Source organism: Clinocottus analis, unplaced genomic scaffold, assembly GCF_023055335.1.
Source record: "Clinocottus analis isolate CAN_PGR_092001 unplaced genomic scaffold, fCliAna1.0.p SCAF_19, whole genome shotgun sequence".
Classification (NCBI taxonomy): domain Eukaryota; kingdom Metazoa; phylum Chordata; class Actinopteri; order Perciformes; family Cottidae; genus Clinocottus; species Clinocottus analis.
Genome location: NW_027175920.1, coordinates 9,778,441 through 9,803,536, shown reverse-complemented (window position 1 = coordinate 9,803,536; position 25,096 = coordinate 9,778,441). Strand labels below are relative to the sequence as shown.

The window sequence follows — 25,096 nt, the reverse complement described above, 5'->3', positions numbered from 1 at the left end:
CACGATTATGAAATAAACAGACAAATGGAAACCTGCTGGGATTGTCTTCTCATGCTTCCCCTTCAGCGTCATGAACAGCACCCGGTCCTATCTGCTGCAATGAAATAGTCCAGAAACTCTGTTTTATGAGTTTAAATCATGGACTACATCGGTGAAAACACAATAGGCATCATGTCGACAATTGGAAGTCAAGTCTTGTGTTTTGCTGGCTTGTTCATTGAGGCCTACTGGATGCCCGGCCCTTGTCAGTATGTTTTCTCTCAACATTTGACTCAACAAACCTGCAGGTGAAGAGCAACAGCAGAAATGTTTGTGGACGCTGAAAGAAACTAGAAGGCTTTACAGAACGCAGTATTTCCGAAAAGAAAAGACTCAAACCTGTGCTCACCTGCAGTGAAAACCTTCCTCTCAACGGGCAAGCTCAGAAACCACAACAATCAGAAAGCAATACAGCGACGGCGGCACTTGAAGTAAAGGCCTGCAAAGCACTCCAGAAAGCCGAGTGTATCAGCATTGGGAGAGAGAGAGAGGATGCCGGGCTCTACGATACACTGCTCCACAACACAGAGGACCCATTCTTCCAGCTGTCACAGCCAGCAGATGCAGTCTCTGTCCATCACTTCTTCTGTAGTGAAACACACACTATTAGCTTGAGATGTGCTACTTAAAAAATAAGACATAAGACATAGACTTCAACATGTTATTTCGTCCTACGTTTACACAAAGTGCAGCTCTTTGTTTCACAGGAGCGAGTTAAGGTTGATTCATAAATAAGTAGTGGGCTATCATTCAAACATATTAAGTGCTCTTTAGTGTTGGTGTTTAGTATTCAGTGGTATATGGTATTTTCACATGACAGTGAATAATAGGCAATTTAATGTTTTTTCTCCCCCAATTAAAGAGGGTGAATTTCCTGCAGTGTACATGGGTCGTTGTAATCAGTCGTCCAATTGTTATATTGACTGTGTCTATTCCGCGCATGCAGTAGTTACGGAACAAACACATCCATCTTCCGGTAGATACAGAGGATATAGGATAAGAAATGCCTGTGTGTGTGCAAGATGCTGAAATTACACTCTAAGGTATAGAAATGGGTGCATTTATGACTTCTTGTAGATGTAAATGTATGAGTGTTAATGCATTAATATAAAATGCTTCTGGTCCAGGTATGATGTCGCCGAACGTGTCTAATCATTACCCCCGTCCCCTTTGGCCCTCTATGCTTTATTCACATGGTGATGAAGCCATGAATATGGTCTGGAAGTAGAGGTCAGAGGTGACAGCATCCACAGATCAATAATTCTATTGTGTTACACACTCTCACGCAGACAAAATGTCAGCACATTATAGTTGAGCTTAATGATTTATAGAGGTGTTGCAGGATCAAATATCCCTTGTATTAACCCTTACATGAGGCCTTTTACTAGGACGGCTGTGGCCTGATGATGTGCACACAAGACAGCGTGCACACAAATACCTTTCAGGTCTCAAGTGCTGAGGCAGAGTCTCATGTAATCGGTTACATTTATGACCGTCGCAGCGGCTCCTGTTTATCTTGGATCTTCACGGTCTGCTGTTCGGTCCATGACGCCTGCAGTCGTCCCATGGACGATGTGATGTGCACACGGTGAGGGGATCCGGCCCCTGTCCTGTATGTTTGCACTCACTTTAGAGCTGCGCTGCTGATTTCATGCCAGAAGCGAGCCTGAAGTAAATGTGTACAGATTTACAGTGCTGCTGAATAAGATCAGCCATGTTTTAGATCATTGGTGAATCCAAAAAACTGTCACGGTCCCATTAAACACAACGGCACACTTGATGTTGGCCAACCGGGCTCCCCGGGGAGGTCATGAAAACACCTCTCATGTGTTGTTTATAGGGCTGTAAAAAACAATGTTTTTTCCTTTGCCTGTCTCTAAACCCTTGTCAACTTGATTTAGGCATAAATCCCCGCTGACAGCCTCTGGTGTTGACAATAAAGAAGCATTTAAAGTGTATATGACCACGCCATAAAGGCCGTAGGTGGATTGCGGTATTACACATTGATCGCGGTCACCGTTTTTAAGCAATTATTGGATCATAATTCAAACGGATATTGAGGGACAATTAATGTATTGCAGGGTGGTTTTTTTTACACAAAATTGATGCAAAATGTAGCAAAATGGAACCGAAATGGGAAAATCGTGGCTTTTAACAGTCTGGTGAGTTGGGGAAAAGAAGGGGAATTACTAAAAGTGATTAAATAATGAATACATTATCTCGCATTTAAGAGGAACTGTCCTCGCTGTCGTAATCACCCATTTCCAATCACTAACGGTGGCCACCGTGAACATTTAGTTAATTCTAGTCCAGTAATCATCCTCTCTGCGTTCACTCTACGGGCTGTAAAAGTCAATGACAAGAAACAACAATGTGCACAAGGCAAACTCATTTGCTCCCTCCAGAGTTTGAAGGTAAACACGGAGGAAGTAACAGCCCCCAGATAAGGGAAAGGGCAGACAGTTAATGTTTTCACGGTCCAATAAGCTCCAGCTAATGCACTCCAGAAGGGCCGTTTGGGCCCCGACAGAGAGGAGAAGTGTTTGAGTTGCCATCAAGGCCAAGATAATAGGACCAGTAGGACCAGTTGCAAAACTTTTTCTCTAAACTTGCTTACTTTGACAATCTTTTCCTACTGATGCAGGTGAAAATGTCTGTGACTTTGTTCAGTGAGACTTTGACATTTTACTGGAACAAAGCATGACGCTGGAAACCTACTTACTGTAGGAATCTGCCCCTGCTCCTCAAATGGTGCTCTAAAAGCTTTTCTCCTCAACCTGTCTTCACCACTTCCATTACACATGCCGCCTATTTCTAATACAAAAGGAAGATAACGCACATGCGCTTACAAAAGTTCAGTCTGCTGTAAGAGCAATCTGCCAGGAGAATGTCGGACTCTTTCCTGCCATTGCAGACAGAATGGGGGAAATGATTATGCGTTTTTTATTTAGCCTTATCTCCAGACTCGGGGAGCCGCTAATATGAGCAGAGTGCTTTTTAGGCATGTCTGTTTGCACAGCTCAGGGGACGAAATGAGGGGTTGATGGGCTGCCCACTACCACAGCGTGGTAATACGTGGACATATAAATGTCTCTAAAAGGGGCCATCGGGGGTCAGTCAGCAAACAATAACACATTTCTCTTTAACTTTCATGTGACAGACCTTCTCTGGCTTTGTTGTGGGGCACAAACACAGCTTATTCAGTCAGTCCGAGACAATGGTTGCACAAGTCAGAGCGTCTCATTAGCTCATTTTGGTTTCCTTATGTGATGCTCACTCAGAGGACCGAAGCCGCTCCGCCAAGAGCGACATCGCCTCTTTTTTTCCTGGAAGGCAGAGGCAGCCAATTACAGAAATATCCCAGCGACTGATGTATTTACGAGCGAGCTGGCAATGGCAGCTTCGGGTAGCTCTGATGAATTGCGAGAGAGGTGTCAAGATTGCGCGGGGAAAGGTCGATGATTTGATTCAGAGCGTGCTCTCAAAGCCGCCACAAATTTGGGAAGCCGGTGTTCAATTTGTAAATGATGACCCTTAAAATCTGTAATGCCAAGATGAAGTAAATGTCTTAGTCACTGGCCCTTCTGAATCATGCAGAGGGGTTGATGATGATACTGTGTGACGTAAACGTACAACCTCACACGGTATGTGACTGTCTTCATGCGTCATGGGCAGATGTTGGAAACAGGTGGTATTGGCCGCAAGCTGCGGAGATTCATGTCCCGAGACGTGAAAGTTGTCGGGTTTTTGTCTCATTGCAGGGGAACTGGAAATGAAGATGGACCCCGGCAGTCCAACAGACCCACCACAATCGATTCTTACAGTGAGTACTGCAAAAGAGCAACATGGAACTCAGCTAGTGGGTCATCAATACCCAATGAAACCGGATCGCATCGTCATCCAGGACTGCACGTGTTGCTGTGCATCGTTACAGGGATTTTACAATAGAGCAGCAAACACACACCCACAGTTTTTGATCATCACTTCATTTCTGGCTCAGAGGCGTGTGTGTGTTTGAGAGAGCGAGGCTGTATATCAGGCACACCTTAGAAAAACAAGGGGGGGATATTGGAGTAGCCGGGAGTGTCGGTGAAAGAAAATGGCTGATCAAAACTGCAAAAGAAGAAATACACAGAAGAGAATGGTCAGTGCAGCAGAATGGATTCAGCGTAGAAAAAGGAAAGATTCAGAGAGTCTGTCCAATAGTCATTGGAACATTGACCTTGAGTGCTTCTACAATGGCAATATTTGAAATAGCTGTTGAGATATTTCAATTTGAAGACCAGAACAGCACTGGCAACCATAGAGAAATGCTGCTAACGTGGATAAAAACCAACAGTGTGATGTTATTTAATCATCTCTCTGATAATAGTCAAACAAAACAGGTAATATTTGGGGTCAAAATATCCTTTTTTTGTAAAAAAAAAGTAAAGAAAAGCTTGTTTCATTTAGTAATAAACATTATAGTAGTTAGTTTTATTCCATTTTCTACCAGAGAATAGAGTCATTTCGCCGTACACAATGCTATCTTTTATCGTATGGCCACAGCAGAGATGCCTCTAGTAATGTAAACCAGCATCAGATTAAAATGTGGTAAGCCGCCTCGAACATCTTCATCCCCACTGCCGTCTCCATAGTCCCGTCTGACCGGCGGGCCATCTGTATTTCCCTTTAAAGGTGAGATGAATGATGTTAATCAGCACATGGGAGCTCTGTGCATCCCCCAGCTCCTGTTTGCTCTGCTATAATAAAGCTTTCTGCCTGCCTGAGTAATTACTCTCGTATGTCTCAGGCATATGAGCAGAGACCCGCCTGGATAAAAGCTCCACTCAATGGCACCGTTCTGGCAGACCAGGTTGAACATAAGCACAGTACAATTAATGATCCTTCGTGAAAAAAAATGATTAAAGACGGTGCTTGGAGACAATCTAATCACAACTACTCTGTACAGAAGGAGGCGGTGTTTTACAAAGACTTTTTTTATTCACTTGAAGACAGCCTCAGATGCTGTTTACATCGAATGCCTACCACTGGAATTTTCCCTTTAAGAGCATTATATAAAACAGAAAAGTCCTAAAACCAAGCCAAATCTTAAACATAACCGTGGAGCTTATTAGTATCATTCTGAAACAAAACAAAAGTAGAAGTGTACATGAAAACATTACAAACTTCATATTCGGTCAAAGCCAACATTGACAAATATAATTCACATTCCCCTAAATCAATAGAAAGCTTTCATGTCACACTCTAAAGGGTTAAGTAGCGGTAAACAACATCTTTCATTCAAAAAGAAAACAAAAATTCTGAAGCAGCCCCACTTTAATGACCAGCCACGTCTTTCTCTATCAGTGTCTCTACCATCTTCGGTAAGAAGCCTTCCAGGAAATGAAAGAAGTCCTGAAAAACTCCCGTCTTGTCACTGATTGGCTCCAACTGGAGCACTGCCTTCGTGCTTTCGGTCCCACCGACCATCTGGGGCTGGACCTTGAACTCTAGAGGCTCCTTGAGCTCTGGCTCTTTTTCAATGATGTGAGCTGTGACCTTGGACTCCAGCTCCATACAGCTGCCCTCCGGCCTCGAGTCTGTGTCTTTGATCAGCTCCCTTCTCACTTTCCTCCTGCCTGCCCACACCATGTGCTTTTGCCCACAGATCCAGTGAGGCACTACAGGCGTGCCCCTTTTTGTCAGTCTTGGCTTTTTGCCTTGAGGCGACTCGGCAGCATCGCTGCTGGAAGAAAGCTGCCTCTTGGCACCGACCACGGCTGCACCGAGAGGGCTGGTCTCATTTTGGGACTCGACACTGTCACAGCTGTCATTTATTGACGCGTTGAGGGAAGTGGAGGCAGTTTCCATGTCCACAGCAGCGCCGACAAATGACTCCTCGCCAAAGACGGCGTCTGCGGAGGGAGCAAGGTGACACGCGAGAACACTTTGGAAGACTCCCTCCACAGCAGAGCAGACCTTCTGAAACCACAGTAACCGGAAGCCATCTCCCGCCTCGTGCAGCTGATTGCGCAGCACTTCAGGGAGCGACGTTAATTTGAAGGGGATGTTGATGGTCGGCTGCTCCATCTTGGCCTGTGGCACCTGCCCATGGGGGGTGAATAAGCGCACCAGCCCCCAGGATTTCCCCTTGGTGGACTTGCGCTGGTACTGCAGGCTGCGGCAGTACTTGTCAGCCTCCTGGCACTCCTTCTGGAAGCTGCGGTGAGAGCGTTCATTCAGGTTTCCAGCTACGTTGTGGGAGAGATCAAAGGGGTCCAAGAGATTTAGGGGCCCCAGTTTGGGACCATGGGGCTGGGACTTGGTGGATTTTTCATCACGAGTGGCCTGATGCTCTTTATTCTGGCTGAGGAAGTCAGTGATTGGGAGTGCACGCCCTTTCCTGACGGATATGACGCTACCGGCGAAATCAAACTTAGCATAGAAGGAGAAGAAGCCAAAGAGCAGGGTGCCTAGACGGAGCAGACAAACACACAAAGAATGAGTCAGTAGTGGTCGAGTGGGCATCATATATACGGAGGTTAAATGAAGTCGTATTTAGAACATATGGAGAAGCAAGGTAACATAAAAACACGTTGCAGGAAATCTCTGAATAACAAACATTTGTTTTAATTGCTCTCACTTACTGAGGTCCTGTGTATTCCTGCTGGGGGGCACAGCAATAGGCTGGCTCGGGAAGGTGCAGTTCCAGCCCGCAATCACACACTCTTCCTCCTCACCTTCAAAGAGGTTAACACATAATGATTATTAAAACTGCAATACAAAAAATATATGATGTACATTTGATGCCCAAATTGCAGTTTGAAAGATTTTGCGTGGATTCATTTTCACAAATACACACAACAAAAATGCACAAAAAAAAGAAACCACTAATGACAATGACAAAATCTCATCATTCATCAGGTTGAAACGAGCAATTTACCACGAATGTTGTGCAATTAAAGAGTTTGTTGAATCCGATAACAAGACAGAAACGCAGCACTTACAGGCCATGTCTTTGAGCTGGTCCACTGTGGGGAAGACCGGAGGCTCACAGTTTTGCAGGAAGAAGATGATCAGCAGTGTCAGTGCGTAGTTGTTGAGCAGGGGGCCGGCACCAGTGGCATTACCTACAAGTCAAAATGAAAATGTGATTGTGTTGTTAACAATACAAGCATTAACATATTTGTAAGGGCGTGGTGGGGCTTTGTGGCATGTGTTTGGTTCTCTTATTCCTGAATGATGCAAAACAACAACAGCGGAGTTACGCTGATGTTAACGAGGCATCTATGCCGGTCTAAAGCAAAGTACACAACGGCTGCTGTAATTGTACAGTAATTCAGTCCACTCTTTAATGTACAATCACCATGTCAAACAATGACACCCAGCAGACAAACCCTGGATCTCTGCAAAAGTCATTTTTTCCACTTATATTATCTTATAAAACTTTGTGGGACTGCGCTTCAGTTTTCGTAGTATCAAACGGTTTAGTTTGGTTATCCTCAAGTTCTGTTGTGTTCACACACTAGTGCCCTGGAACATGAATGATGGGACTCTAGCTTGTAGTATGATGTCATTGTCAACTTGAGTGAAACTATGGATGTAATAAAGATTTAAAAACAGCCCAGATTCACATAACTTTTTCTTATTTTATTTGAAGGTAGAAATCTTCCTTCTGAAATAAGATCATCATCTTTTTGGAATTATTGCTTTTTGGCACCTGGCAACACAGATTTATAAAATCACTTCAACACACGGATCACTGCAGCCTCACATGCAACAGATCCCATCTCGTTCTGCTAATCACTCACTTCTGCTAAGCACAAAAGCCTTTTTGAAAGCACGGCGCCGGTTCATCCAAGGGAACAAAGATGATGTGTCCCAGCAGTAAAGGTAATGAGTGTGTGAGAACACTCCTGTGAAGTGTCAGGGGATTCTTCTGTACCATTACAACACAAAACAGAGATGTGCTTGTGCCTTTTATTTAACCACAGCTTCTATAACAAGGCTCTTAAAAGCATTGCAAGTCTTGTGTGTTCAGACAGAACCCAAGAAGATCATGAGGGGCAAGTGGAGTTTTACTGACATCTGTTGACCAAATAATTTAACACACTAACCTTGAGTGTAAAGAAAAGAAGTCTGTTCTTACAAATAGAATTGGTGCTGTACATTATGCTCTAAGGTCGTTTCATCTTACCAGCCAGCTGCTTCTGCTTGGCCCAGTAGCGGATGGTGTACGCCAGAGGTCTCAGCCTGTCCTCCATCCCTGAACACAGCTGCAGGAAGCGGGTGTTTCTGACAGCCAGTCTAGTGTGGGATATGGGATGAAAGAAAACTATACTGTAATCCAGATAGAAACATTTCTTACTTCATCACATGATTTTCAATGCGACGCAGCATCAAGGAAAGCAACTTTGAAGGACCTGTTGTTAATGGTGATGTCGCCCTGCAGGTTAAGCTCGCGGTGATGGAACTTGACCACGGGGAGGCGAGCGCTGCTGACCACGTTGACTTTGTGCACGTTGGGAACACAGCGTTTAAGGATTGCAGCCACGAGGTCCAAGACCTCTACCGGAGAGGCAGTGGACAGGTCTATATCAGACAGGATAGAGTCCTCGGAGCGGCCATCATCTGACGTGCCCTCCCCCGCCTGAAGAAAGATGGAAGGCAAAAAGAAGGAGGAATCAATACAAAGCAGGCTCCCTGTATAGTTATATTATTCAGATATACATTATGTATTTTTAGTTCCAGCAATGAGTTAAAAATGCCCTAATTAGACATCAATTACTGTGCAAGCAAAAAGGCCAGACCTGTTCTATAGTGGACTTGGCACGGGCCTGGAACACCTTGGTGTTTTCCAGGTCCAGGAAGAGGTCCAAGTCGCAGGAATGGATGCCAAAGGTGTTCACAGATGAACCAAATGGCTGAATCTGGCTATCTGAAATCAATCAACACATAGTATTAAAAGTGAGAGAGCGACTCAATATTTTGCACAATTTGTCATTGTGTAAGACAATATTTTTAACATATGTGTGTTTACAGAAGGTCACCTGGAAAAAACTCCACGAAAACCTCTTGCAGGAGTTGAACCAGCAAGCCTCGGGCCTTCTTTTCATTTTCTCCCAGCTCAAAACGCTCTACAACATACTGCATTTGTGCATTCACCTAGAGGAGAACATAAGGACAACACCTTGGTACGGACATTAAACAGCATTTTTTATGATTTTATGGTTGATATACTCAAGAAGAGACCTCTAGCTTCTACAAGCTGCAACACTCTATACAACGAAGGGCATCTACCATCCTTAAAGGGATATTTTGTTTTTTTTTTAAGTGGGTTTGCATGAGGTACTTATCCACAAGCATTTGTTTAATAATAGTTTCACCACTTTCAGACAAACTTATCTGCATCGTTTTTGTTATTTGAAGAGAGTATAGATAACTTTCTCACTAAGTTTAGTTCACCAAATATTCTAAATATAGCAAACACTTGTTTTAGGTGGGCCAGTTTTTAGGAAGTTTAAAGTATATATTGTGCTGCTGCCTCCTCCACAGCAGTACGTTTTCATGCTGGTACTTGCTTTTGTTTCTACAAACTGGGGGCGTGCCGACCACCATCTACTGTAGTAATACACTGATTGCGACAATCCAAAATACAAAACGATCCGTTTAAAGATCTGCACTTTAATTTGCATAAACCAGGTATTTATATAAATAACTGGATGCTTACCGACACCAACTGACACAACTGAGGTTTGAGACGGTCAAGCGCTTGCTGGAGGTTCGGAGACGCATTCTTCTTGGGAATCAACTTGAAATCCTTCTTTTCCCGAGGTTTGACGCGCAGCTTCAAGCCTTTCATCTGATGCTCCAAACAGGACAAAGTGGCCTGTATGCCGTCCGTCTCAGCAAACTGCACGATGGCGTACACACCCTGTGAGCGAAGAGCGACACACAGTCAGAATACATTGGGGAGTATCAGTCACATTCCAGATGCTGCAAAGCCTGCACGCAGGTTGTGAGGATGAGCACGGCGAAGCTTTAGCTTCAGACATTTAAGATGAGCTGCATCTCAACTGTGAACACCTGACTGACCTTGTCTTTGTCCATGACGACACCTGAGACGGGCCCAAACTGCTGGAAGTACTCAGTTATGTCAGTCTGAGAGACGGCGGGTTTGATGCCGCTGACAAACACACTGTGCTGCTCCTGGCTCTTCCTGGTGGCCCGCACGGTGCTCAACGTCTGGTGTTTCCGCCCTTTCACATGTTGCTCCACACTAGACGCTGCAGGGAAATTAGAAAATGAGATGGACGTTTGTTTTTGTTTTTTTTTTATATAAAAAGACAGTTTCAAAGGCCAAACCCGTGTTGTGCAAACAAACCACGAAGACGCAATCGAACCAGAATTTGTCTATTGACGTTACATACATCATCTTTGCCTATTGTAGTTTAACATTAGCGCACTGGACAACTCGTAAATTACATTGAAGTTATCATTTTAAAGTTAGTCGCCATATGACGTCCGATAAAACGAATACCGACGTGCCAGGTTAAAGTTTCACGGTTGCTTGAGAAGAAAGGGGCAAATGGGAACGTCAATTAGAAGGTAACGTTACTTCTGGCTACGTTAGCTTGACGTTACTTACAGTTTGGTAGATTGACGTTACACAAGGCGCACTGAAACCCTTTCGGCGTGGTTTTTATGTCACTGTCTGCTTCCATAATGTCAAATAAATAAACAGTCACTATGAAGCAAGAAATAAATGAGCCGCTAAAGTCGTCAGGAAAGTTAGAGGCCGACTGCTCTGCACGCGCATCACACTCAAATCTCCCTCCAGCGTCGGCTGTGCGTTTGTTTCGAGTCCGTCCCTAAGATGTGTCCGTGTAGTTCTCCTGATTAATCAGGAGGTTCCGTTAAATGCAATTTGATGTATGAGTCTATTTCTGGAGATTTCTAAACCCATATTCATCACTTCTCCGCTGAATATGAACTAATTATATTAGTGGAAATGTATTAGTGCACCAATTTCATAGTTTAACGTTAGCTTTCATATCCCATTCCGTTTGTTTGAATAGAAGGAATAAAATCTAACACTTTTCTAAGCAAAGGAATTCAACTTTATGTGGTACAAAGCTACACTAGAATAATCTACAATAGTCTACAATGATGGTTAATGGAGAACCCAACTGCCGTCTGGAGCTCCATTAAAAGCTTGTTGGTTTTCTATTAAACCTGAATCAATTTACCAATTCACACAACTGCTTTACGCCTTTTGGAAATTAATGTTTTATATCCTGTGAATAAACCTATAATTTCCCTCTTGCCTCCGCTTGTAAATGACATTCATCTTTTTAGTCTCATCTTCCAGCATGTGACTTACTAAAGCACCACAATGATGGAGCTGTCACTAACGCAGGATCTGTAGCAATAACAGGTAAGAATGTCTACAATGTCTTTCAAGCCCTCTAGTGAATTATTTTCTTGGGTATATTAATTGAACATGAAGATGGCCAGAACACCAAAAATATTTCAATAAAAGTCATACCACTTTTCTTATTTTACAAAAAAAGATTTAATATTTTTTTTCCCCACCACAAAACAATTGTAAAACCATCAATGAACAACATACAACTTGTCATAAAATGTATGGTAAAACAAGACTCCCTGCAGTATTTAAAAAAAAAAAAAAAACAGTGCTTAATTTTCAGTCTATAAAACTAATTTCTAAAATGCCACATTTTAATAAAAATAACAGGTTCAATAGAGGGGGAAAGTAGTCGGGATGAAGAATATACACAAAAGTTTCATTTCTTTGCTGATCTTCCTCTCCGGGTTTTGGGCTGTGCCTCAGCATCAACACTTTGCACCTTGCTTGTGGGCACAGCTTCCTCAGCGGTCACAGCAGCGACCTTTGGCCCTTTCCTGGTTCTCTTGGCGGGCTGAGCTTCAACAACTTCGTCTGAGAGATCCATCTCTTCAGTTTTCTGGGCAGCCTTTGAAACAGTTTTGCTTTCTGTGTCAACTTGGCCTCCAAGGTTTGCTTTTCTACCTCGAACTGCCTTCACAGGTGTTTCTTCCAAGTCTGCTTTCCACTTGACGAATCTTTTGGACGTTTTTGTGTCTTGGACAGCCTTGCTTGACTCTTCAGTGAGCTTTGCCGGGTCACTGGAGACTGTAGCATCAATTGCTGGAGCCTTTGCTGCTGCCCGTCTGCCCCGTCTGGCTGGTTCTACTGAAGTTGTTGCAGGCTCTGAACCCTGGACTGTGGATTCTGCATTCGTCTCCTCAAGGGGAAGGACTGCACCTCGACGGGTCTTCTTGGCCGGAATAGCTTGTGAAACCTCGTTTTTCACAGAGGTTTTTGCCCCTCTTGCCCTGCTCTGTTTCACGACTGGAGCGTCCGGTTCAGAATTCCTCTTCTGAATTTCGGCTGTGGCATCATCAGCTGGGACCTCAGCGGCTTTACGTCCTCCTCTCCTTGGTTTTGCGGCCCGTTCTTCCATCTTCACTGGTTCAGCGACAAGGGGAGCTTCAGCCTCCTCTGGGACAACCATTTCAATGGCTTGGACTTCTTCTCTTGGTTCTCCATGGTCTTGCTCTGCCTTCTTTGTTCTCCTTAATTTTTTAGCTGGCTCCTCGGATCTGGTAGTCTCAACTGCTGTAGATTTAAGCTTTTCTTCTTCTTCCTGTTTGGCATTTCTTCCCCGCTTAGCCCTGACTGGAGCCTGCGACTGCTGCTTGATCTCCACATGGACAACTGCATCTTTTTCCACTTCATTTTGTTCAACCGTATCAAGTTTGGGCTTTCTCCCTCTTCTGGACTTTTGAGGCTGAGACTCGTCAGCCACAACTTCATTTAGCTCTGGTTGAGGCAGCTCAACAGATGTTTGCTTAGATTTTCTCCCTCTGGTGGGCTTCACAACAGCTTCCTCCTCAGTGGGTGTCGCATCATTATCAGTAGGTGGTGCTGTAGCTTCGGTTTTCTTCCCTCTTCTTCCTCTGACTAGAGTAGGGAGCACAGCTTCCGTTGTCTCCGGTTTATCCTCAGCAGAGTTAGACTCCACTAGTTTCGCCCTTCTGCCTCGACCAGATTTCTTCTGAACGGCAGCATCCATTTCTGTGACTTTCACACTGCCGACTTCACTTTCATCTGCTTCTAAAATAGAAGGAGAAAACAAAAGGAGAACTAATGTCACTGGATTTGAAAGCAGTCAAAGCAATCTTAAATTTGTATTTAACTGATATTTTTTTTTAAGTCTAAATTTGGAAGTTTTCCAACATGGACCATATTTCAATATTGTAAAAAACACTTTGGGTCAAATGTATGAAACTGTTTCTTAAAAGAAGTGTTCAATAAACTATGAGTGTTATGAAGAGCTAACTCAAATGTCTTGCTTTGGTTAATGGGACCGACCAAAATGTTAACCCTCCTAGGAATGGAAAACACATTTAACATATTCCCTCACATTTAACATATTCCCTCACATGTTGCATGGAGTCAGAAACAGTTTTTAAGTGATTCAGTTTAAACCAATACCATGACAGCAGAGACACAAACAAGAATGTTGACGTACCTTTTGTCATGTCGGCTTGGGGAACGTCCTCACTTTGAGAACTAGGCCCATCTTGCTGCTCCGTTGCAGATTTTTCTGGTTGTTTCGCTTTTCTTCCTCGCTTTGGCTTAAGCGCAGCCTTCTCCAGCGCCGCTGCACTGTCGCTTGCGTCATGGTTGACATCGACTGGGGGACTCTGTTGGCTCTCAGGCTCTGGCACTATTTCAGCTTGATCTCCAGAAGCTTTGTTTTGCTCTGTCTTCTTGGATTTTCTCAATTTTTTAACCGGCTCCTGGGATCTGGTAGTCTCAACTAATACAGACTCTTGCTTTTCTTCTTCCTGTTTGGCATTCCTTCCCCTCTTAGCCCTGACTGGAGCCTGGGACTGCTGCTTGGTCTCCACAGCGACAACTGCATCTCCTGCCACCTCCTTTTGTTCAACTGTATCAGGTTTGGGCTTTCTCCCTCTTCTGGACATTTGAGGTTGAGACCCGTCAGCCACAACTTCATTTAGCTCTGGCTCTGGTTGAGGCGGCCCAACAGGTGTTTGTTTAGATTTTCTCCCTCTGGTGGGCTTCACGACAGCTTCCTCGGTGGGTGTAGAGTCGTTTTCTGTGATTGGAGATGTCTGGTCACTCACAGCTTCAGTGGAAATCTCAGTCACCAGTGTGGTTAGCAAAGCTTTCTCTGGTGCCATTCCAGGTTGATCATCAGAAGGACTTCCTTGAGACTTTGCATTTCGGCCTCTTGTCGTCTGTCTAACAGCGGTTGGTGCGGCAGCTTCGGATTTCTTCCCTCTTCTTCCTCTGACTGGAGTAGGGACCACAGCTTCGTTACAATCTTCGGCTGCATCAGCCACCAGAGATTCAGTTGTGTCCATTTCTGTGACTTCGATAGTAGCAGATTCCACGTCGGGTTGGTCTTCAGATAACTTCTCTTCTACCACGTCAGTCTTTTCCACACAGAAATTCTCATCTACAGCCGCTTGAGAGATTTCTACAGCATCTGATGGCTGATTGTCATAAGGTCCACTTGGCAACTCCTCTAAGTGGTCATCAACGACAACTTCATTGGCATCCGCTTCTAGAATAAAAATTTTTTTTTTAAAAACACAGACAAATAAGAGAATACAAACAAAGTAGTGTTTAGTAGACAGCTTTTAACAATATATTTTTAATAGATAAAAGTTCAACAACTTCTACTCTGACAAAAAATACTTTAAAAGGTGTTTTTAGAGCAGACTTTCCATTCTTCATGTATATTAATATGCAGACGTTTAAGAAAACCTCTCAGAGTTCATGTTCTAACATAAGTAATATTTAACAAACTAATAAAAAGATAATTAGTCAACATACCTGTTTCCATGTCAACTTGGGGAACATCATGGACCACATCTGTAGGAACATCATGGACCACATCTGTAGGAACATCATGGACCACATCTGTAGGAACATCATGGACCACATCTGTAGGAACATCATGGACCACATCTGTAGGAACATCATGGACCACATCTGTAGGAACATCATGGACCACATCTGCAGGAACATCATGGACCACATCTGCAGGAACATCATGGACCACATCTGCAGGAACATCATGGACCACATCTGCAGGAACATCATGGACCACATCTGCAGGAACATCATGGACCACATCTGCAGGAACATCATGGACCACATCTGTAGGAACATCTTCTCGTGGCTCCTCGTGGGCAAAGACTAGTTCTTGAAAAACGCACAGAAGACAAAAATCATTAATCCAGGTATCGATTAAATTCAGTTAAAAAAAAACATGCTAAGTAATACAATTTATCACTCCAACATATTTATCATCAGACAAACCTTTTGCTATGTCTTCATCACAATCCAGAGGCGCTTGGTCTGCAACCTGCAAAAAACAACAACAATTCAGACAATCAGCACTCACTTTAAAGAACACAAGGAAACATAAATGTCTTGTAAAGGTTAGTGGAACGTGTATTGTCCATCTGGGGCTACACAAATGTTGGTCTCTACAAGACTTACAATAAGTCCAAACGTTTGGGTCTATAACAATGAAATAACCCGCAAATGCACTTTGCACTATGACAGTACCCGACACTTCACGAAAATTGTAGCTTTTTCTTTCAATTACGTCCTGTCATGTGAAAGAGTCGCTAACATTTACAATCATATTCAGCTTTTAGCAATGTTCAGTTTATTGTTTTTACCTCATTTGTCTCAGCTACAGAAGCGTTTCCTTGGTCTTCAAGAGGCTGAGGCTCAGCCTCCGGTTGTGGAGAGGCCAGAAGTTCCACTTTGATGTCGTCTACAGGTTCAGCCTCCTGTTTTGGCGTCTCCATCATGCGCTTCACTCCAGTGAGACACTCTTGTTCTTCTGGCTTCTGCTTTGGAGTTTTCAATATCTTCCCTCTCAGGTCCTCAAGAGGCTCTGCTTTCTGTTTTGGCGTCTTCATGATCCTCTTCACTCCAGTGAGACACTCCTGCTCTTTCAGCTCCTGCTTTGGAGTTTTCAAAATCTTCCCCCGGAGGTCATCAATGGGCTCTGCTTTCTGTTTTGGCGTCTTCATGATCCTCTTCACTCCAGTGAGACATTCTGGTAATTCTGGCTTGTGCTTGGGAGTCGCTACAGAGGTCGTCTTCAAATCGGTGCACTGCTGTTCGCTAGAATCATCTGAGACGGGGTCTTCGTTATCGATGCTGGATTCATGATCGTTATCAAAGAGGCGTTGGACTGCCTCGCTATTGTAGCTTCTGTCTTTTACTGAAGAGGAAACGGTCAGTGGAGAGACCATCATTTCACCTGCAAAACAAATTGCATGTTTAACATTAACTTTCTCAACCGGCTTAATCTGACAAACGCTGTAGACCGAGAGATTAATTATGCAGAAGACACATTCCATGCTTTAGATCTCTCCTATGCACAACACCCATACCTGACTCCTCTGGTGTGTTCAACACTGATGGTTCAACCACAAACGTGCCCAGACTGCCCACAAGTGTTTTTGGGGCATTGTTCTCATTGATTACAGACGTCTTCCTCCTTTCATTTACAGGGGTTTTTAACATTTCAGAAATTCCTGAAAAAACAAACTAAATATAAGCAGGTACAATATTGAAAGTCACAATTACGTTACCAGAAAATAAAAAAGTTCCTATTTGATTAGATGGCAAATTGTCATTTACCTGTCAAGTCCTCATCCATCTTCATGTGCTTTTTGATAAGCGCAATATTGGTGACCAGTTTTGGTGCAGCACCAGTTGGAAGTACGACTTTTTGTTTGTGAGCTCGGCCCACAACAATGGTAACGGGGGAATCTGCATGCCCAGTGCTGACGTGGCCTTTGAGGTTTCTTGCAGGGGTCTGAGAAGATTGAGAAGGACATTGTCTCTACAGTTGTTTTTTATTTTAAAAAAAAAAAAAAGGTGCCAACATCACACAACGTACACCCATTACAGGTATAGTTGACATGCGGGAAGGCCTTATAGTCTTCGTCCAACAAGTTACAGTTGTTGCAAGACAAAAACTATGTCATAGTGATTATGTAAATGTACCGTGCGATTCTTACGGCGTTGTACTTCACCTGTGGTTTGGAGACAGTCTTCTTCATTGTCTTTTTGGCGATGTTTTTTTTAGCTGGAACAGCCACTTGAGCCCTAGCGTGTCCAAATCTAACGATGTCTGCCCAGGAATTTTTCACTGGAAAGACACCAAAAGTCAAAATGATTAATCGACCTCATTATCCGTTGACCGTTTATTTTAATAATCATAAATGACAGATGAAATAAGATATGTGCTAAACCCAACCTATTTAATAAAACTGACCGGTAAACATGATTCGATGGCGTTGTTCTTTACACGTCGTTCTACATTTACACAGTTGTCTGTTGATACAGTGCAAGGAACAAAGACACCATTTCTAATGTAAGCTATGTTATGCATTTCGGGGTCTGACATACCTTTCATAGACGCCCGTGAAATGCCGCTGTTTTTGCATAATATTTTTGCATGACTTGGGGCCTCCCGTAAGGTGCTCCTTCTCCTTGGTGGAATTTTAGGGGTTGCAAAGACTAAAGCGACCTCTTCAGTAACAGCATCTTCTGGTGTGCTGATGTGCGACACAGAGAAGCGCCCTTGTACCGTGGGAGACCTCCCCCTGGCTGGAGATGGGCTCTTAGATCTTGATGACTTAGGTGATGGAGTCCTCCTTTTCGGGCTAACTGAATTCTCTCTTTTGTCCTGCAAAAAAAGAGGGGGGAAAAAAAAGCAAATTTTAATAAAATTATTGGATGGGTTCCAAAGATATGTGTTAAGTGGAAAATGATGATTCAAATAGTTTGACCCGGGTCTTACCTGGATCAAGCCCATGGCTGATGCTCGTCTGAGGAGCGACTGTTTGGGTTTAGTCACAGTCAGACTTCTGCGCGGCGTGGCTCCTTTGCATAATGGAGAGTTAGGAGGCAAACGTTTGTCAAATAACTCGGGACACAGGAAACCTCCGAAGGAAACCCGTTTCCTCTTCATCTGTGATGTGGGCAAGTCGGTCGCGAGTTCTTCGCTTTTACGTTTTTTGGACGTCTCTTTCACTAAGAAATTAATTGAAAACATCATGAACAACCAAACGCATGTGAACATAAGATGCTTATACAATTACTGTAGCAAGGTTAAGAGAAACAATATAGTATTACAGTTGCTCTTACCCGCTTCAACTTTCCCTGAGTTCCTTGGTGATGTCCGTCTCACGGGGGATTTGGGCGATGCAGAAATTAGCTCGACAGCCTCACATGCAGTGAACCTCTTGGGGGGTGTACGGGTTCTCTTCTGGGGTGTTACTTCAGACTGGTCAGCATTTTCAGCTTCATCAACTTCCGGTCTGGCCACCTCAGTGGAAGGAACCTGGAGGGGTTGTTTCTTCACGGACTTCGGGGTCTCATTACTTACATTTCCAGCCTCCTCCATAGTTTCGTCAGCAATAGAAGAGACTTTAGCTTCATCCTTCTTCGGAGTGATTTTGTCTTCAGTGGGAATGACAGGTTTTTTGTCATCATTTTTCCTGACTGAAACAGGTTTTGGAGTGCAAAACCTCGAGGTAGGTGTTTGAAGCACACTGGCAGATGATTTCCGAGGGGTCTTGACATCCAGGGATTTTTTAATCATTTGATACAGATCGTTGAAGGGGGAGGCGGTCTTGTTTTGCAGCAGGCCATCCTCCTCCAGAGGTCGCTGGATGTTTTCATGGTTAGTTCCATCTTTAAGATGAGGGTCTTACAAGAAGAAACAAGAAAAGTGTTAGACGGAAGAGGAAAAAAAAGCAGGCACCAAATTCATTTTAATGGAACAGGGTGGGTTGGGACATGAAGCAGATTAAGGCCGCAAAAAGATGTTTGATTCACTGAGCTAAATATGAAAACAAGTATAACAACGACTTGAATTATGTCAATTGTCTCTATAATGTCCAGGACGCTGGTTTGAATATACTCAAATTCATGGTTCTGTAAATTTTTTTTAAAGCAGCCATTTCTTATCTCCATTTTCACAACATTTGGATGAATCATGATTCTATCGTGTTTAATAACTTGTAACAGAAAAACCAATCCTGGGAACGCACACTGACTGTTAATTGTGCAACAGTATCTTCAAATATTAAATTCTCAAATCTTAGACTCAGAAAGATCTGAAGTGTCTCACCTGTGGACAGTTCAGAGATCCCCCTTTCTCCAGTTTCAGTGGTAACTGTGTCGCCCACTTGTTGATTTTGAAGAACCTAGGCATGAGACACTTTCGTTAACACATATTAGATAGTCAAATTATCAGGATTGTAGGCAAAAATCAAGACATTGGGAAGGCCGCACAGCTTTAGTGATCAAAATAATAATAACTGGTTAATTACTTTGAAGGTTTCAGTTTTGGCTCCCAACGAAGACCTCTTCTTTGGTGTCGGTGCTGGAGGGTACTCAAACCTGAAATGACAATCAGCAACGAAATTGAAGTACGTCCTCATTTACGTCAGATTTGAAAGTGGTAACATTTGGAAAATTAGACCATGGAATTCCCATTTCCCAAACAATGTGGTCTGTGTAAATACATCCTGCATGTACTTTGCACTGATGTGCTTTGGGCAGCAGGGAGAATATAATGGGTAAAACAAATGGTGACTGTCGGTACACATATCTGTAAAACACTTGTAGAGAAATGGAAAGACCAATTTTAGCTGGTCAGAGATATATTTAAACACGCTAATTATGGAAATAAAAACAGTGCAAGGTCTGGTGGTAGCAGATGATGCTCAAACAAACCTCTTAGTTAATCGAGTAGATGTGGAAATTCAGATTAAGTAACATTGTTCTGTGAAAAGTACCTTCTAGCATGATGAAACGCTGTACAAAGTCTAGCAACAACTGATTTTTGATTTAAATGTATAGCACGTTCATTTCTTCTAACAAACTCATTTGGTGACTATGGAAGGCAAAAAGTCAGAGCAACCAAATATTCACTTCGTGCTCACCTGAAAGAACGATCAATAACAGTTATGACATCTCCGTGTTTCAAACGCTCAGACTGCTGCAAAGCCTCTCCGTTGACACGGGTTGGATTCACTGAGCTCAAATTTGTCAAAATGATCTGAGAGAGAGAGAGAGAAAACATAAGCGTCACCATAAACACAGTCTGTGAAAGTAGCTCAAAGCAGAGTATCTGTGTCAGCTCGGCTTTTAATTTTTACTTCTATATATAAATTCATGTAGTAAATTTGCAAGTGATTCAAGTATTTACAAAATTAACATTAGGCGTTAATGTGACTTCATTAACAACTCCAGATTTGCAGAGAGACCATATTAAATTGAAACACTGTTTGTGTGGCTCAAGTCCGTGTAGTTATATTCTAAATGTGTGGTTACCTCTTTATTTTCATTGTAGTCAATTCTGCAATGCTCCTTGGAGACTTGAGGAAGCTGAATACGGATATCGCAGTCAGGTTTCCTGTGAGACCACAAAGAAACAAATGTGTCAACAAAAAAAAAAGACATGTAACTTGAAATGTAACTTGGTTTACATGCGTGGCCCATGTTCACAAACAGCACATGGAATCTCTTATTGTCTAATAGTTAAGTGGACTTTGAGGTTTTAATATATAGTGAGAAGTAAGTTGTATTTGGTGCAGAAGCAGACAGATAGATGCTGACGTCATAAGTAGATGACCCGCCTTCAGACCAGAGTGCGCTTGCAGCAACATAACATGTGCAGCCGTATTTTATTCGTGTGCGTGAGTTAGTACTTGACATATACGACCTAAAATATAAACTAGGGGAATTCAAATTAAACAAGACAAACGGAAAAAATGTAATCTGAAATAACTAAAGTTACACATGACATGGCAAACTAACATGATATCCAACACATGCATTTTACAGAAAGCTCACCTTCCAAACAAGCATGTGGTAGTAAGAGGAAACTCGGTCCCATCTCCTCCACTCCTCTTAATCACGACTATCTTCCCGTGCAGTGGCATTTTCGTAACGTTACCTGAGAACATGAGCAACAACAACGTCGTCCGGTTACTGTTAGACACACAACGATAATTTATTGGAGAATATTTTTATCGGCCTTCTGGAAACAAGACAAACAACGGAAGTCTGCAATATATATAGCTATATATTCAAGGATATATTTAGCAATTTGACACATTACTGGCGTTTTTTCAATTGTCCAAAGTTACGTTTCACTGAAGTATTGTTGCGACTCAGGAGGCCGCTGTTTGTGTAAAGTTAAAACACACCCCACGTGTAATGTCGCCACGATGGTACGGTTATAATCTGTTTAAATGGATGTCAACGTTGAACATGCTACTAAGCAATACACGTTTGTCTAAAGGAAACGTGTCACTGTGTAGCTACGATTGGCGGCCGTTATATGGCCTGAGATTAAACTAACTTTACACGCAAAAACACAACATTTGTAACGTTAATCGTTTCTGTTTTACCTGGAAGTCCGCTCAAAGAAACTTCTGGAAATCCACAAACATCGAGCAGGATGTGACAAAGAGCACTTTTACTACGATATCATATCAGACTAAACGTACGGATGTCTCACCATGCCCTACACTATACTTCTACAAATGATGGCTAACGTAAGCTACCTCGTACAGCCGGTCCTTGACGTTACTCGCCGCTTCCAGACACATGCCGTGGTATCACTCCGCAACACTACAAACCCACAGTAAACCTTAAACACTACAAAGACTAACTGATGTGTTGGTATACATGATATGTGGGTTTTACATAACAATGTTTTACACTTTTCCGTTCGCAGCATAAAATGTAACCTGGCTTTACATGAGAAGGACTATTTTGTTTACAATTTTGGCGGAACAATCTTCCTTCGGTAAAGGGAATCTGATTTGAAAATGTTTGAAATTCCGCGCGAAGGATTCTGATTGGTTGAAACGTCACCATTCGACAAGAGGGAGGGGCATAAGGTTTACCCTGGTCCGATCATTGCGCTTTAGCTTTTGGCACTTCTATATAAACATACACACACACACACACACACACACACACACACACACACACACACACACACACACACACACACACACATACATATACACACACACACACACACACACACACATATATATATATATATATATATATATATATATATATATATATATATATATATATATATATATATATATATATATATGTATATATATATATATATATTATATATATGTATATATATATGTATATATATATATATATATATATATATATATATATATATATATATATATATATATATATATATATATATATACATACATACATACATATATATGAATTATATATGCAATTTTCAAATTGATGCTGCTTTGTGGTGTCCTATCTCATCATTTCCTGCAGACCTCATACTAGAAGTCTGAAATGTGTTTGCCTGTCATGGCTATGTGACCTGCGTCCGCAGTGATAAGACTGCACGGCTGCAACTTCCTAGAAGTGGAGCGCGCTCTGCCTATCAGAGGAACGAGACACCTTCACCTGACGGTATAAAAGTCACTTTGGAGCTAGCGCCTCAAACTGCTGCAAAGGTAACTCTGACCTGCACGTTTTTGATTTCTCTTAAGACAAAGTCTCATTAGACCAAATATCTATCAATGTATCTGTAAATTATAAAAACGTCACATTTCTAGTAATATATTTTAGGACCTGCGTTCAGCACCCCTAAATTTGCCTTTTGCTTGATGACAGGAAAAACTAAATATGTTTTCCTTTTGGTGTGCTCAATATCGGTTGATGATATTCTCTCGGCAGGGGTGAAAATGGCTGAGGACATTCAGGCCAAACTTGAGAGATATCGCACTGCTCCCTTTGATGCCAGATTCCCCAACCAGAACCAGACCAGAAACTGCTGGTCCAACTACCTGGGTAAGAGTGCATGTCAAGGTCAAAGCTCCAAAGACATGCTGTGCCATAAATACAATATCATAATTTTGTATTTATTATTATACAATTAATTAATGATGTATATGCATCATGCAAAACATGCCATTCTAGAAACCTTTTGTTTTTTGGTTAACATTCATTGTTATGGTTGCCTCTGTAATAGACTATCACCGTTGCCAGAAAGCTCTGGATGCAAGAGGAGTAGACAACGCGCCCTGTGAGTGGCACAAGAGGGTCTACAAATCACTCTGCCCCAAGTCCTGGGCAAAAACAATTATGTTTTTGCGTCAAATTTTATTTTAATGAGAAACAACTGTGCACAAGGACACAGGCAGGGTGAATAGCTGAATATAAGGAGCACTATTTCCTATGTGGGCTGTATTTGTTCAGCAGGAGTCAAACAACTTTATCTTTCCTTGCATTCCTATGAGTCCGCTCAGGGCCGAGAACCAAAACAAGAAGTTTCAGGCCAAAATTTGGAAATTTAAATAATTCTCAACTCAAAAGTGTGTGAAGGTCCAGCCTTAATGTTTTAGCCAAATCCTAATTGTAGACATTAAAGGGCATTGTGCTCAGAGTGTCATTTTCTCTGGTCCAACCAACGCTGCATCTCACTGTTCTGAAACTTTAATGCATGTTGTACTTTAAGGTCACACCACAATCACCATTAACAAGGACCTCACTAATAATGGAAAAAAGAAAAAGGCTTCAGCCCAAATATCAGCTTTCTATCCTTTTCTAATCCTTTGTGACTAAAAGAAAAACTGCTTGTGCCCCCAAATAAGTCTCCTTCTGAAATGGTGTCCCTTTAGGTCCGAAAATGGGATGACGAGAGAGAAGAGGGGACTTTTCCAGGAAAAATCTGAGACTGCCATGTCCAAAGCTGTCCGTCTGCAAAGACGTAATCTCTGTAAGTGGTGGAAGACCAGGTGGTTCCATCACAACCTTCCCACTACTGATGCTCTGTCCTATAACTGATCAGTCATTCCACAAACTACATGAAATGTACAACAGAGTTTGCACTAAACTAATTCATGTTGTCCGCTATGCTTTTCTCCCTTCATCCTACCACAGATTATGAATAAAAACTTTGTTTGCTTGATTCAGAACAGTGTCACAACAATTTTTTTTATTTTACATTTTTATTTTATTCATTTCAAATAAACCTACATCAAATATACACGTTTAATCAAGATTAGAAAAATAATTAAATATTTCAAAACACTACATGTCACACATACAATCATAGCCACCACCCCACAGAGCAGGACTGAGAGTAATAATGACCATTGATGCTGTTGGACGGAAATAAAAATACATAAAACTGCATTTCATATACAATTACTCCCATCATGAGTAAGGGGTATGAAATGTATTGGGGTTCAATGAAGCAGTAAAAACTCCTCCAAACAAAAATATCTAATAATCTAAGATGATAACAGCTTAATTTCCCATGCAACAAGTTAGTATAGTAAATATTGAATGAATGAATAGTACAACACCAACTACCAAGTAATATAGTGAAGGTAGAATCAGATGAATCCCTTTTTAAAGATACTTCTTCTCAATTTGAGGTAAGGTTATAGTATTTGCATATTAGAAGTTGCCTGTTACTGAATCTACTCAAAATCTAAAATAGCAAATGTAGATTTTTTTTTCTTCCTATTTCTAACCAAATTTCTAAAACAGCTTTATTGGCTCATGAAATGTTTGCCCCCATAAAATCTACCGTGTATAGCAACTTTGATAAAAGGTCACTTGGATTGCAAACAATTATTTTTCACCCTGATGCTAAGCAAAACAACAAAAAAAAACACACTGACCTAATTGTGTGAAGCCAAATATATATTGAAGATTCAAGTGTGTGAAGCTTTGTGCAGCTTCAAGTTGAAATGTACAAAAATCGGACCACTGTACTTTTTCAACTACAAGAGTAACCACTTTAGCCTTCGATATAAATCTTTCAAAAAAAAAGGTGAAAAGCTTTCTGGAAGCACTTCCCCAAGTAAAAGCGTCCGGCTTGTAAATATATTAGCCAACAGATATAAATCCTTAATAGATATAAATTAGTGT

At 42.1% G+C, this 25,096-nt stretch overlaps 3 protein-coding genes across 3 annotated transcripts; 1 reads left to right on the top strand and 2 right to left on the bottom strand.

Annotated features, from left to right (window-relative positions):
- Positions 1 to 5,042: 5,042 nt before the first annotated feature.
- On the bottom strand, positions 5,043 to 10,861 carry tut1 (terminal uridylyl transferase 1, U6 snRNA-specific). The gene is made up of 10 exons (XM_068583402.1): positions 10,670 to 10,861; positions 10,117 to 10,307; positions 9,752 to 9,955; positions 9,072 to 9,186; positions 8,832 to 8,959; positions 8,445 to 8,671; positions 8,219 to 8,328; positions 7,029 to 7,151; positions 6,669 to 6,761; positions 5,043 to 6,494 (listed from the first exon to the last, which is right to left on the bottom strand). Exons 1-10 carry the CDS (start codon positions 10,743 to 10,745, stop codon positions 5,359 to 5,361), a joined length of 2,403 nt encoding a protein of 800 aa, XP_068439503.1. The 5' UTR covers positions 10,746 to 10,861; the 3' UTR covers positions 5,043 to 5,358.
- A 755-nt stretch (positions 10,862 to 11,616) lies between these two features.
- On the bottom strand, positions 11,617 to 21,735 carry mki67 (marker of proliferation Ki-67). Its single transcript, XM_068583483.1, has 17 exons — positions 21,559 to 21,735; positions 20,999 to 21,101; positions 20,477 to 20,558; positions 20,086 to 20,201; positions 19,471 to 19,540; positions 19,269 to 19,344; positions 18,281 to 18,844; positions 17,934 to 18,166; positions 17,540 to 17,819; positions 17,164 to 17,279; positions 16,766 to 16,943; positions 16,516 to 16,659; positions 15,790 to 16,382; positions 15,422 to 15,467; positions 14,933 to 15,304; positions 13,599 to 14,660; positions 11,617 to 13,180 (listed from the first exon to the last, which is right to left on the bottom strand). The coding sequence occupies exons 2-17, from the start codon at positions 21,085 to 21,087 to the stop codon at positions 11,829 to 11,831; spliced, it is 5,373 nt and encodes a 1,790-aa protein (XP_068439584.1). The 5' UTR covers positions 21,088 to 21,101; positions 21,559 to 21,735; the 3' UTR covers positions 11,617 to 11,828.
- Positions 21,736 to 22,869: 1,134 nt separating this feature from the next.
- Positions 22,870 to 23,889, top strand: cox6b1 (cytochrome c oxidase subunit 6B1). The gene is made up of 3 exons (XM_068583664.1): positions 22,870 to 23,005; positions 23,187 to 23,287; positions 23,836 to 23,889. The coding sequence occupies exons 1-3, from the start codon at positions 22,900 to 22,902 to the stop codon at positions 23,887 to 23,889; spliced, it is 261 nt and encodes an 86-aa protein (XP_068439765.1). The 5' UTR covers positions 22,870 to 22,899.
- The last annotated feature ends 1,207 nt before the right edge of the window (positions 23,890 to 25,096 follow it).